The 15,021-nt window shown below is 44.3% G+C and overlaps 1 protein-coding gene across 1 annotated transcript in view; it reads left to right on the plus strand.

Moving 5' to 3' along the window:
- Window positions 1-15,021, plus strand: part of oca2 (oculocutaneous albinism II) — a 530,409-nt gene that overhangs the window by 203,340 nt on the left and 312,048 nt on the right. The window contains exon 10 of the mRNA XM_041198655.1: window positions 7,990-8,061. Coding sequence (XP_041054589.1) covers window positions 7,990-8,061 — 72 coding nt within the window. The remainder of the gene's footprint in view (window positions 1-7,989; window positions 8,062-15,021) is intronic.

The following is a 15,021-nucleotide window of genomic DNA, read 5'->3' on the forward strand; positions in this document are numbered from 1 at the left end:
AACTGGCCTTTATTACCTGTTTTTTGTCTCCCTCCCTTTTTGAATAAGGGCATTACATTGGCAGTTTTCCAATCTTGTCGGACTTTCCAGAATCTAAGGAAGATTACTACCAGTGCATCCAATATTTGTGTAGCCACTTCCTTTAATATCCTGGGATGCAACCCATCAGGTCCAGGGGATTTATCACCCTTTAGCCCCATTAGTTTCCTAAAATGCTGACGTCTACTATTAAGGAGATTATATTGGGCCACTAAGAAAATCTCAATGTAATCAGGCAGAGTCAACATGGTTTTGTGAAAGAGAAATCGTGTTTGACTAAATTATTGGAGTTCTTTGAGTAATTAACAAGCAATAAGAATAAAGGGTTGTGCTGAACTTAAATTTCCATAAGACATTTGACAAGGTGCCACAACAAAATAAGAGCTCATGGTTTAGGGGGTAACATATTAGCATGGATAGATGATCAGTTAGCTAACAGGAAGCAGAGAGTAGATCATAGTGGACTATTTTCAGGTTGGCAAGATGTGACAAGTGCAGTGCCACAGGGATCAGTGCAGGGGCCTCAACTATTTACAATTTATGTCAATGACTTGAAGGGACCACATGTTTTGTTGCTAAATTTGCTGATGACACAAAGATAGGTAGGAAAGCAAGTTGTGAAGAGGACATAAGGAATCTACAAAGGAGATAGGTTAAATGGGTGGGCAAAAATTTGGCAGATTCAGTGTAAGGTGGGAAAATGTGAACTTGTCCACTTTGGCAGGAAGAATAGAAAAGCAGCATATTATTTAAATGGAGAGAGATTGCAGCACTCTGCGATAGGATCTGGGTGTCCTGGTACATAAATCACAAGAAGTTAGTATGTTGATGCAGCAAGTGATTAGGAAGGAAAATTGATTATTTATTGATTTATTACAAGAGGAATGAAGTATGAAAGTAAGGACACATTGCTACAGTTGTACAGGGCATTGGTGAGACCATATCTGGAGTACTGTCAACTACAGTTTTGTCCTCCTTATTTAGGAAAGGATATTAGAAGCAATTCATATGAGGTTCACCCAACTGATATCTGGAATGAGGGGTGGGGGTTATCTTATAAGGAAAGATTGGACAGGTTGGGCCAATACTTGGGAGGAATGAGAGGTGACCTTATTGCAACGTATAAGATCCTGATCCCTGGGCTTGACAGGGTGGATACCGATAGGATGTTTTCCCTTGTGAGAGGGACTAGAACTAGGGGACACGGTTTCAAAATAAGGGTTCCCCCATTTAAGACAAAGATGAGGAGAGTTTTTTTCTCTCAGACGGTCATGAGTCTCTGGAACTCTCTTTCCTGGAGAGTGGTGGAGGCAGGGTCAATTAATATATTTGGGGCAGAAGTAGATAGATTCTTGAATAACAAGGGGCTCAAAGGTAATCGGGGGTAGGCAGGAATGTGGAGTGGAGGCCACAATCAGATCAGCCATGATATTATTGAATGACAGAGCATGCTCGAGGGGCTGAATGGCCTACTCCTGCTTCTAATTTGTATGTTCATACGTGAGCATGGTTTGAGCCTCCAGGCAGGACCAAAACGCAGCTGAACAACACGTTCTTCTGGCCAACTGCCAGCATACAGATCTTCCCAGAAATCTCCCCATTTTTTCTTTTAGATATTGGATACCAGGATATGAAGAAGTGAGGGTAATGTCAAATCAGCATAACCAACGACTGTAGGGCAGAATTTTGCCCTGGGCATGCAGGCTTGGTGGGGGCGGGCAGGGTGGTCGAGAAGCCGACCACAGAGGCCCCGCCCGGCATGAAACGTGAGCGGCAGTGCCAAGCACCGCAGAGAGCTGCCTCAGGGAGATGAACTGATTTTGGGAAAAAAAAATTAAAGATCTTATAAATGTTATGAAACACATCCCCTCATGTCACTCTGTCACACGAGCAGGGGCATGATTTTAATTCAAGTGTAAAATTCTTACGTGATTTTTATTTGCTTTAAGAAACCTCACCCCGCCCGTCTATGGCGCGCACACGCCGAGCGAGCTATCACGATGACATCGGGGCGCTCACCTGACATCATCGTGCGACAGTTGATGCTCGGCCGGGTCACATGCACTACACCCGCCTGCTGATCTAAAAATCCTGGCCGTGGTTTCACTGGAAGAGCAATGGAAAGTCCCAACTCTGCACGTGGTCAGGAATTCCTCTTCGCTTCTGGTGAAGCTGCGGCAGCGGAGAGTGGGAACAGCTCTGAGGAAAACCCTGGATAATTCTTGCTTTAATTGAGTGGACTTGACAGACCTGGGTTCATAGAATCAGAGCATTCACAGCACAGCATCAGACCATTCAATCTATTAATCCTGTGCTGGAGCTAGCTGTTCAATTAATAAGACCATTCTAAACCTTTTTGTCTGCCCTTCCTGCATGCCCTTTATGTTCTTTGTTCTATTAACACTCCTGAGTAACTCTGCTAGATCTATGACTGGATTATTGATGTACCACTTTATTTAGGAAGGCTGAATTCTGTTATTGCTGTCATTTCCCTTGGCACTGATATTTTGATACCCGTGCCAATACTGACACAAAAAAGACATTCAGAAAACATGCTGCTGTCTGCTTTTCCATTTAAATGTTGCATTTAAATATTTAAGTACTCCATTTGAACAGGTTTGAGTAAGTGCCAAGGAGGAATGCCCATCAGTTAAAATTAATTCCAGGGCTTTGTCGCTGAACATACTGACACCAAGTAACATTCAGTCAAAATGAAGAGGAAGAAAACAGCCATGAATACTGGAAATGCACAGTAGGTCAGGTAGAAAGAGAAAGATGGGTTATTGCTTCAGTCTGGATGCTGCGTCAGAACTGTCAAAAAGAATAGTTTAGGAGCAGGGCATAATAAGGATCAAGTTATTAAGGCAAAAGACCCTTGAGTGCATTGTAACTTTGTAAAATAAGATTCTTTGAGATTAAGAGGCAAAATTGCAAATCAGAAAATATTAGAGCAAAGTATATTTTCCCCCGTCCATCAGCTATCAGCGCTATTAACTTTGCTAAGAGCTTGTGTAAAATGCAGTTTGTTTAATTATGCGACTGTTGCAAAATTATTTTGTGAGAAGTTCCTGATTTACAGCATGTTCTCCTAAATTCCCACCTTTGCACCCGTCTGCCTCGGAAGATGATGGATTGTGCCCGGGGTGTATGTCACTTCTGAATTAAGCATTGACTGTTGTGGCTTTAGAAGCTAATTTGTGAGGGGCAGACCTTCTGCAGCAGGCACAGATGAATAGCATTGGCCCAAGGTTGTCTGATGCCTTTTTCCTTCTGGTGGGCTCTCTTTTTCACCATCTGGTCATTTCTTTTGTCCTCTGCTTTTTCCGTGCCCTTCTTGACTGTTTGTATCCAGGCACCCCAGGCAGCAGCAAGGACTTCCCATGCACCGACTCCGATCCCAGTCAAATCGAGGTCTCGCTTGCAGACATTCTTGTATTGCAGATGTGGGTGATCTGTTGGTCTAGTGCCAACAGCAAGCTTACCATAGAGCATGTCTTTGGGGAGTGGGATTGTTATCATCTATTCGGCTCAAATGACAAAGCCAATGGAGTTGTTACTCACCTAAGAGGGCAAGCATGCTGGGGTTCCCTGCGTGCTGATGTACTTCTACATTCGGTACTCTCTCCTGCCAGGAGATACTATTTAATTATACACTACACAGGGAAATATACTTACCATTGTAAGAGTTAAACAAGGACTTCTATTAGTAAAACCAAAAGTCAGCAGAATTCTCCAGGCGAAACTTATCCACCGTTTAAGGAGGACGGGACAGGTGGAGCTAGATAGAGGGCCATTGATAGGTGGAGGCAAAGGAGAGATTGCCAAAGATGTCATAGACAAAAGGACAAAGGGGTGTTGATGGTAGTGATATTAGCTAAAGGATGTGCTAATGGTGACATTAAGGGTAGAAAGCAGGATGAGCAAGTGACAGATGGCCCTAGTGGGGGTGGGATGGGGGAAGGGATCGAAACAGACTCAATTTCAAATCATTTCTCTGCTCCTCTCACCCACTCTAACCTGTCTCTTTCCGAACTTGCCACACTCCGTTTTCTCAGGTCCGACCCTGACTTTGCCATCAAACCCGCTGACACGGGTGGTGATGTTATTGTCTGGCGCACTGACCTCTACCTCGCAGCGGCTGAGCACCAACTCGTAGACACTTCCTCCTACCTCTCCCTGGACCATGACTCCACCACTGAACATCAAGCCATTGTTTTCAGGACTGTCACTGACCTCATCTCCTCTGGAAATCTTCCCTCCACAGCTTCCAACCTCATAGTCTCCCAACCTCAGACGGCCCGCTTCTACCTCCTACCCAAAATCCACAAACAGGACTGTCCCAGCAGACCGATGATGACAGCCTGTTCCTACCATACGGAACTCATTTCTTGCTATCCTGACTCCATTCTCTCTCCCCTTGTCCAGTCTCTTCCCACCTACATCCGCAATTCCTCTGATGCCCTACATCATATCAACAATTTCCAGTTCCATGGCCCTAACCACCTCCTCTTCACCATGAACATCCAATCCCTCTACACCTCCATCACCCACCGGGATGATCTGAGGGCTTTCTGTTTCTTCCTTGAACAGAGACCCGAACAATCCCCATCCACCACTACTCTCCTCCGTCTGGTTGAACTTGTTCTTTCACTGAACAATTTCTTCTTAAGCTCGTCTCACTTCCTCCATATAAAAGCTGTGGCCATGGGTACCTGCATGACTGTCTCTTTATGGGGTATGTGGAACATTCCTTGTTCCAGTCTTACTAAGGCCCCCTCCCACAATTCTTTCTCTAGTACATCGATGACTGCTTCAGTGCCGCTTCATGCTCTCATCTGGACCTGGAAAAACATGTTAACTTTGCTTCGAATTTCCACCCCTCCATCATTTTCACATGGTCCATCATTGACACTTTCCTTCCCCTCCTTGACCTCTCTGTCTCAATCTCTGGTGATAGACTGTCCACCAATATCCATTACAAGCCTACCGACTCCCACAGCTACCTCGACTACAGCTCCTCACACCCTGCTTCCTGTGAGGACTCCATCCCATTCTAGCAGCTCCATCGCATCTGTTCCGATGATGCCACTTTCCAAAACAGTTCTTCTGACATGTGTTCCTTTTTCCTTAACCAAGGTTTTCCACCCACGGTCGTTGACAGGGCCCTCAACTGTGTCCAGCCCATCTCCCACGCATCGCCCTCACACCTTCCTCACCCTCCCAGAACCATGATAGGGTCCCCCTTGTCCTCACTTATCACTCCACCAGCCTCTGCATTCAAAGGATCATCCTCTGCCATTTCTGCCAACTCCAGCATGATGCCGCTACCAAACACATCTTCCCTTCATCCGCCCTGTTCGCATTCCGGAGGGATCGTTCCCTCTGGGACACCCTGGTCTACTCCTCCATCACCCCCTACACATCAATCTCCTCCCATGGCACCTTCTCATGCAACCACAGAAGGTGCAACATGTGCCCCTTTACTTCCCCTCTCCTCACAATAAACTCCAAACGCTCCTTTCAAATGAAGCAACACTTCACTTGCACTTCCCTCAATTTAGTCTACTGCATTCGCTGCTCCCAATGTGGTTTCCTCTACATTGGAGAGACCAAACGCAGACTGGGTAACCGCTTTGCAGAATACCCTCAGCCTGTCCGCAAGCATGACCCAGACTTTCCTGTCGCTTGCCATTTCAACACATCACCCTGCTCTCATGCCCACATGTCCATCCTTGGCCTGCTGCAATGTTCCAGTGAAGCTCAACGCAAACTGGAGGAACAGCACCTCATCTTCCGACTAGGCACTTTGCAGCCTTCCAGACTGAATACTGAGTTCACCAACATGAACTCTTCCCTCCATCCTCACCCCCTTCTTGATCCCCTTTTTTCTAATAATTATTATATATTTTTATAGTTTTCTTTTCCCACCTATTTGTATTATTATTTTAAAAAATTGTTTCCATCCATTGTTTTATCTCCACCTTTTAGCCTATTTCAATCCCTTGCCCCTCCCCACCCCCACTAGGGCCATCTGTCACTTGCTCATCCTGCTTTCTACCCATAATGTCACCATTAGTACATCCTTTAGCTAATATCACTACCATCAACACTCCTTTGTCCTTTTGTTTATGACATCTTTGGCAGTCTCTCCTTTGCCTCCACCTATCACTGGCCCTCTATCCAGCTCCACCTGTCCGACCCCCCTTAAACAGCTTAAATTTCACCACATTTCTATTCCTCTTTAGTTCTGAAGAAGAGTCATATGGACTTGAAACATTAACTCTGTCTTCCTCTCCACAGATGCTGTCAGACCTGCTGAGTTTTTCCAGAAATTCTTGTTTTTGTTTCGGATTTCCAGCATCCGCAGTGTTTTGCTTTTATCTTGAACCTTATACACCATAGGGCCAATATTAGCAGAACTCTCCCAACAGGCCTTGGGGATCATAAGGGATTAACTGGAATGGAGACAGAAGGGGTTGCGGGGAGGTAGTGTGGATGAGGATAAATAGATAAGGTAAAGACAAACAGTGCCAGAGATGGAGCAAGGGTAGAATGAGATAAAGAGGCCCTGCTTGGGTAAGTGAAAGATATGTACCTGGGACTGGAGACATTTGCTTATTATGTGATTATGTACTGACAAGATTGGAATTTGAATAACACATGCGTATGTGACCAGTTGTGTATAAAAAACATGGTTTTCCTGTAAACGGTATAATTCTGTTTTAGCTAGTCTAAGTCAGACTCTCCCTGCATTCGCTTGAATAAAATGAATATCTGAGTCTCCTGTGGTCAATTCTTAGAAGGCACCACAGCACCATATTAGCCACCCCTTGTTCTGTTCTATATTGTTTGAACTCTGTTAGATTGCCTCTGGATGATAATATTTGAGTTGACAATGAGTTGGTTGCCTGTTTTCCCTTTCTTCTGATTTACGTTCCAAGTGAAGACTATGTAAATGAAAATCGGAAGATGTGTCTAACAGCTGGCTCATTTTCTGCCAAAGTTAAATTTACCCAAATTTTGTCATGACTATGGGGTATAACATGAATATCAGCTCCACTGATATCATGAATGACGATGCTGCTCAAATATCCCATTCAACAATTCTAAGCTAATTTAGTAATTTTGATTGTTTAAGCTAACCCTGTCAGAAAGTCACTGAAGGGATCAAAAATGGGGTTACCTGGTCTATGAAGCATTGATTTCAAACACACTTCTACATCCTCTGTGATTGGCACCCCATCCACAAATGTTTCCCCCCTCTGCCACCGAGGCACAGTAGCAGCAGTGTGTACCATCTACACTGCAGGAACTCAGCAAGGCTCCTTAGACAGCACATTCCAAACCCACAGCCTCTAATATCTAGAAGGCAGACACATAGGAACACCACCACTTGGAAGTTCCCCTCCAAGCCACTTACTATCGTGACTTGGAACTAAGTCACCGTTCCTTCACTGTTGCTGGCTCGATATCACCCTAACAGCACTGTCAGTGTACCTACACCACATGGATTGCAATGGTTCAAGAAGGCAGTTCACCACTACCTTTTCAAGGGCAATTAGAGGGAACTCACAGTTGTGAGTCTTTGGAACTCTCTTGCTGAAAAGGTGGTGGAAGCAGAGTCTTTGAATATTTTTAAGACAGAAGTGGATAGATCCTTGGTAGGCAAGGGGTTGATAGGTTATTGGGGTTAGGTGGGACGCAGATTTGAGGTTAACTGTCAGATCAGCCATGACCTTATTATAAGGCGGAGCAGGCTCGAGGGGCTGAATGGCCTACTCCTTGTTTGTATGTTTGTAATTAGGGATGGGCAATAAATGCTAGCCTAGCCAGTGATGCCACATCTCATGGATGAATTTTTAAAAAATTCTCTCCTTCTTAGAGTCCACCTTCCTGATTGTTATGTTGGATTAAATAATTATGCATGTTTTCTGTGTGCTGTGATTTCAGATTGTTCATAGATCTTTGGCTGCCATGTTGGGATCCCTGGCAGCTTTGGCTGCCCTGGCTGTGATTGGTGATGTAAGTGTTTTCCTCATTCCCAGTACATTTCAACAGCTTTTATGTTGTATCTTTTCAAAGATCTGTCAGGAAAGTTAAGGTACGATTGATGATGTTATGGCGTGGTTTGCTCTACCAAAACACAGGTCCTTGGCTCATTGTCTGCTGATGCTTCACCCTGAGCCATTTTTCTTGGCAGTCTTTGCTGGTGGTGGTTTGCCATTGCCTTTCACTCTCGGGCAGGGTGAGGAGACACAGGCCTAAGTCTACTTTAGCTGGAACGGGAATCGAACCCATGCTGTTAATCTGAATGCCATGCTGGCCATTTAAGTCAACTGAGCTAATTGGCCCCTACAGTTGATGAAGAACCTGGACTTAGGCTGATAGTGGGAAAATATTACATTGTTCATCTAATATTCCCCACAGCTATTTTAATGAAGATATAAAACGTGATTTAACAATGAACGTAACAAAATATCCCATGGGGCAATTTCAGGATTGAAGTAGCAGGTATTTGTGAACAAAAGTTACTGATTTTTGAAATGCTGTATTATCAGTGTATGCAAATCTCTCAAGCAACTTCCTACATAACTGTACACACATGAAAGAACAGTTCGCTCAGTATGTTTGAACCAGAGAAAGAGACCTTTGATGTGGTAACTGTGCCAAAAACATTTGCGTTGGTGACTTCATGAAATTTGATTTAACCGTTGGAAAGGCATATATTTTAGTACACGTGGGCAATAAAAGTTGGCCGTTCTAGTGACACCAAACGTGCATTTATAAAATGCTTTTAACATAGTAAAACATCCCACAGTGCTTCAATGGAGCATTAACAAACAACATTTGGCATCAGGCCTCATAAGGATATATTAGGACGGATGATCAAAGCTTAGTCAAAGAGATAGGTTCTCAGGAGTGCCTACGAGTAAGAGAGTGAAGAAGCAAAGTGGAGAGGTGTAGGGGGGAAATTCCAGATTTTAGCACCTAGGCAGCTGGAGGCATTGCTGCCGATGGTGAAATGATGAAAACCTGGGATGCACAAGAGGCCTGAATTGAAGGAGTGCAGAGATGTTGGAGGGTTGCTGGATAGGAGGAGATTGTAGAGGTAGGGAGAGGGCGAGGCCTTGGAGCAATCTGAAAACATTGTGGAGAATTTTAATATCAAGTCTTAACCCTGTAATAAATTGAAAAAAACATGCTGTTCGTTCCTAACCCTCTAACATTTTTATTTCCCATTCTTCATGCTGTCCCCTACCACTCAGATTTCTCTAGGGGAAGGATAGCCCATGGTTTAGTTGATCACATTTATCACTTTATCACACAGTCAGTTATTGAGCTTTTCACTTCAATTAAGATCAACTCAACAATATCCCTCCCTCATTTTAACATAGATGGAATCAAATTAGTAAGATGTATTTTGCAAGTGGTCTCCCATAATCATGGGTAATTTTACTGAACTGACTCACCTCCCCTGACAAACCAAAGGTCTCATGGCTTTTGTCCTTCATTTTTTTTTGGCTTAAATGTTTTCTTTTCTCTCCTGCTTCTCTGTAATCTTCCATTTATCTTTGGCACTTCAATTTGAATTTAGATTCAGCATCTCCTGGCTCCCGTGTCTCCATAATCCTTCTTTATCTTTTTCAATTAGCTCAAGTCTTTTCTTGTCATGGTTTTGCATGCCTGATGGCACTTGCTGAAGCACAGCAAAATGTGTTAGTTTTGGTGAAAGGGATAATGTGGGTCCATGTCAGTTTTCAGAGGTGCATTTTGAGGTGGGTATGGATTCTGCAAATTACCACAGCTTTTCATATTGACTACAGTCTTCTTTCATAGTTTTTCTAATCTCACTTTTTTCTCCACTTTCATAAACTTTATAACCTTTGATCCTGACTTTCTGTATTGCCTATCGTCTGCACACGATATACTTATTTTTAAACCTTTTGCAACCATTTCTGTATTTATCAATGAGTCCCCGGCTTTTGATATACCACCTTTGCTTTTAGTCAGAATATGTTCAATGTGTGCCTTGTCCACCTTGCATCTAACTATCTACCCCTGCTGGCCTACTGCTTAATCATAGAATCAGGCACAGAAGGAGGCTGAGCAGCCCTGTGCCAGCTCTTTGAAAGAAATGTCCAATTAGTTCAAACCCCCTGCTCTTTCCAAGTAGCCCTGCAAGCTTTTCCTTTTCAAGTATATATCTAATTCCCTTTTGAAATTTATGATTGAATTTGCTTCCGACACACTTTCAGGCAGTTCGCTGCATAGAAAAAAATATCCTCATCCCCTTCTGACTCATTTTCCAATTATTTTAAATCTGTATCCTTTGGTTACTGATTCTCCTGCCAGTAGAAACCGTTTCTCCTCATTTACTCTTTCAAGGCCTTTCAGAATGTTGAAGACTTCTATTAAATTGCTCCCTAATCCTTTCTGCTCTAAGAAGAACAACCTCTGCGTCTCCATTTTTCCCAAATAAATGAAGTCCATCGATCCTGCTATTGTTCTAGGTAAATCTACCTGGGCAGCTTCTCCAAAACCTTGACAAATGATCTGCCAGCTCTTCCAGTTAATTAATGTGTTTGATCTCCTTTAACCCCCACTTGAGTTAGCTAATGGAGTAGCTATGTGTTGCATAAACCTCCACTTAGAGCTGGAATGTGAATGATGTAGGCAAATGAGAGATGTAGGTGAACAACAAAGGCCTAATTGCTTGGACTGCTGGACTCTTCAATCGTTCCTCCAAGCTGCTTCACCCAGTTGTTTCCACATAGCTGCGATAATTACAAAGGGCCAAGTCATTAGATCTGACCCAAGCTGGGGGGAAAAGAATAGCGACAGGGTTTGAAAATCAATTGATGAACGGTGAACTTCAAGAAACCTTAATTTCTATTCTTGTGGTTGACGACTTTGATCTTCTGCAGAAAGACAAATTGGCTCACAGAGAAAGTACATTTTAGCTAAGTTCAGCAGGCTGAAGGGAAAATCAGTTTTTGCTCCTGAATTCAGTAAATTTTAATTCTGTGCTGAAAGCACTCGATGAAGATGATCTGATGTTTAGAAAAGAACTTGCATTTATGTATCCTGTCTTGGCTAGGCTCAGAAACCTATTAGGTGTGCAAAGAGACCACTTAGCGACATGACAATGAGTGTGATTTATTAGGCTAGGCCTCAACTGTATTGTCTTCAACTCTGGGCACCACACTTTAGGGAGGATGTTTAGGCCTTGGATAGGGTCCTAAAAAGGGTTACTAGAAACAGTACAGGGATGGGGGGCTTTGGCTATGTGGACAGACTGAAGAAACTAGGGTTGTTCTGCTTAGAGTACAGAAGGTTAAGAGGATAAGGAGCTGTTTCCAGTGGTATTTGGGTTGGCAATCAGAGAAGATAGATCTAAGGTGATTGGCATCTTTCTTACAGAACGAATTGTTGTGATTTGTAATGCACTGTCTGAAATGTTGGTGAAGGCAGATTAAAGAGTAACCTTCAAAAGAGCATTGGCTAAATATTTGAAGGGAATTATTTTACAGGGTTATGGGGAAAGAGCAGGGGAGTGGGATAAATTGGATTGTTCTGCAAAATAGCTGGCACAGGCACGATGGGCTGAATAACCTTCTATGCTGTATGCTTCTATGTTTCTATGGCCAGTAATGTTCTGGATGGCAGGGTTTCCCTACCCACCATCCGAGGAGTTAGTCGTGAACAGATTGCTGCTGATCCTGGCTTTCCAGCAGACATTTAATGAACCAACAAGTTGGAGATGGGACTTCTGCACCTTACTCAGGAGGAAGTCCCGCCTTAGGAAGGTGCTGGCTAATTTGATTGATCTGATAGATCTTTAGTCCCAGCAGTGCCAGAAGCTGCAATAGACAGGACTGGGACAGTAAGCAGACCCCAGAGTCCAGGACCTGGTATGTGTGAGGTCTCAGGGTGTTGGGGGAAGTGAGGGCAGATGGGAGTGGGGGTGCTGGTAGAGAGGCCGGCGGGTTGGTTGTTGGGCGTGTGGGGGGGTGGGGGGGTGGTGGGGAAGGAGCACTCATGGAGGCCAGACCCTTTGGGGGTTCAGGGGGGTGCCATTTTGAAAGGCTGTTCATGGGCCTGCCTGAGGCCTGAGCAGGATCACTATTCCGGCTTCTCCCCGACCCCTGAAGTCCTCTTGCCAGCCTGAAAATTGAGGCTATTAAAATTTGTAGGTGTTCCCCTTTTCTCTCAGAGACTCTCCCCAGTCTCAGGTTTGTGAAACCAGATTCACAACTGTATGGCTTGAACAGAATGACCAGCGAGACAAGTTTCTTCTGAAAGTTCACAATTGCTTTATTGAATCACCCACAACCCCACAGTACAAAACCCCCAAATTTAAAACAACCCAGTACCCGACATGAAGTTATCACGACTCAAGCTTAAACGTACAAAAGCCCTAACTCCACACACAATCCCCAAGACTCGGTTTAAACCTACAAAAACACAGGCAAAACATCTTGTCCTGAAACCTTAAGAAAAAACCCACAAACCAATATCACCAAGAAATGGCTGCAACAAGTTACAAGGCACCAGCAAAGAAAACACCAAGTTTTTGCCTCAAACCTTCACAAAACTCTCAGATCAATATCACTACGATTTGGCTGAAACTTACAATCCCCAACACGGCTGGTCTGTCTGGTGTTGACGGTAGGCCTGAGTCAAAGTGACAAAACTCGACTCTCCTCCTGACTGCAGCCCAAAACCTTTATGCCACTGTCACCACAATATGACTGAAAACACTCTCAATCCCCAACATGGCTGATCTGTCTGGTGTAGAATGTCGCCCTGAGTCAAGGTGACCAGACCTAACCCTCCTTCTAACTGCAACCCAGATACTCAGACCTGTTCTTCTTTTATAATAATTTAACTCAGGCATGAGTTAATAATTTAACTCAGGATGTGGTGGGGGAGCCACTCCAGGCCTTGTTCATCCCAGATTACAGAAAGGTCAAGGCAGGAGGGAGCCCAGTGGGAACATAAGAACTGGGAGCAGGAATAGGCATTCTTCTAACGTCCATTTAGTTGATTCCATGCAAAGTCCAGACAAATGCCATCAGCTCCTGCTGGTTGAAACAATATGGAGTTTCCCATAGAAGATGTATCTAGATGAATATTATTGGTTCCCATTGTATGAGTGATTCTCCTGCTGTTTGAGATGGCATAGTAGCAGCACTTGGCTCCAAAGTTAATGAGGCTTGGAAGACCCTATTCTAGTACTCTTGCCTGTGGTGCAGTCCTTAGTTGCATAATTCCTTGAGTGTATTGTCCTTTGTGCTATTGTATTAGGTAATCAGACTTCTTGTTTGCATTAGTTGATGGCAGGTAATAGCATTCCCCTGGTACAGCTGTTCCCTGATAGCCAGTCAATGTCCAAACCCTTTTGATGAGTCACTGTTTTTTCACTAAATGTCCGTATTAAGCCCTTGTTGCACAGCCCTGTACTGCTAACCACAACTTACCTTTTTTGTAATCTATAGTTCCAATCATGAGGTCAAAACAAGCCCATGGGTTTGAAATTATGTTCCATAAATTTCCCAATTGGAGGGGATTTCGATTTTAAAAATTGGCCACTTCAGGGCCTCAATTGGGGCAATGATGTGGTGGGGGAGCCACTCCAGGCCTTGTTCATCCCAGATTACAGAAAGGTCAAGGCAGGAGGGAGCCCAGTGGGAACATAAGAACTGGGAGCAGGAATAGGCAATTCAGCCCCTCGAGCCTGCCCTGCCATTCAATACAATCATGGTTGATAAAAACAAAAAAACTGCAGATACTGGAAATCCAAAACAAAAACAGAATTACCTGGAAAAACACAGCAGGACTGGCAACATCAGCAGAGAAGAAAAGAGTTGATGTTTCGGGTCCTCATGACCCTTCAACAGAACTGAGTGAATATTAGAAGAGGGGTGAAATATAAGCTGGTTGAAGGTGGGGAGGTTGGGGGGGGGGGGTGCGCGGTGGGGGGAGAGAAGTTGGGGGGGGGGTGATGTGGTTGTAGGGACAAGCAAGCAGTGATATGAGCAGATAATCAAAAGATGTCACAGACAAAGGAATAAAGAAGTGTTGAAGGTGGTGATATTATCTAAATGAATGTGCTAATTAAGAATGGATGGCAGGACACTCAAGGTACAGCTCTAGTGGGGGTGGGGTACAGCTCTAGTGGGGGTGGGGTGGAAAGACTAGCAGGGAATACAAGATTTAAAAATAATGGTAATAGGTGGGAAAAGAAAAATCTATATAAATTGTTGGAAAAAACAAAAGGAAGGGGGAAGAAACGGAAAGGGGGTGGGGATGGAAGAGGGAGTTCAAGACCTAAAGTTGTTGAATTCAATATTCAGTCCGGAAGGCTGTAAAGTGCCTAGTCGGAAGATGAGGTGCTGTTCCTTCAGTTTGCGTTGGGCTTCACTGGAACAATGCAGCAAGCCAAGGACAGACATGTGGGCAAGAGAGCAGGGTGGAGTGTTAAAATAGCAATCGACAGGGAGGTTTGGGTCTTTCTTGTGGACAGACCGCAGGTGTTTTGCAAAGTGGTCGCCCAGTTGCAACCCCTGCCCCTTCACGTCCTCTCTCCTCACCGTCCAAGGGCCCAAACACTCCTTTCAAGTGAAGCAGCATTTCACTTGCATTTCCCCCAACTTAGTCTACTGTATTCGTTGCTCCCAATGCGGTCTCTTCTACATTGGAGAGACCAAACGTAAACTGGGCGACTGCTTTGCAGAACACCTGCAGTCTGTCCGCAAGAATGACCCAAACCTCCCTGTCGCTTGCCATTTTAACACTCCACCTTGCTCTCTTGCCTACATGTCTGTCCTTGGCTTGCTGCATTGTTCCAGTGAAGCCCAACGCAAACTGGAGGAACAGCACCTCATCTTCTGACTAGGCACTTTACAGCCTTCCGGACTGAATATTGAATTCAACAACTTTAGGTCTTGAACTCCCTCCTCCATTCCCACCCCCTTTCCG

Source organism: Carcharodon carcharias, chromosome 11 (genome assembly GCF_017639515.1).
Source record: "Carcharodon carcharias isolate sCarCar2 chromosome 11, sCarCar2.pri, whole genome shotgun sequence".
NCBI classification, from domain to species: Eukaryota; Metazoa; Chordata; class Chondrichthyes; order Lamniformes; family Lamnidae; genus Carcharodon; species Carcharodon carcharias.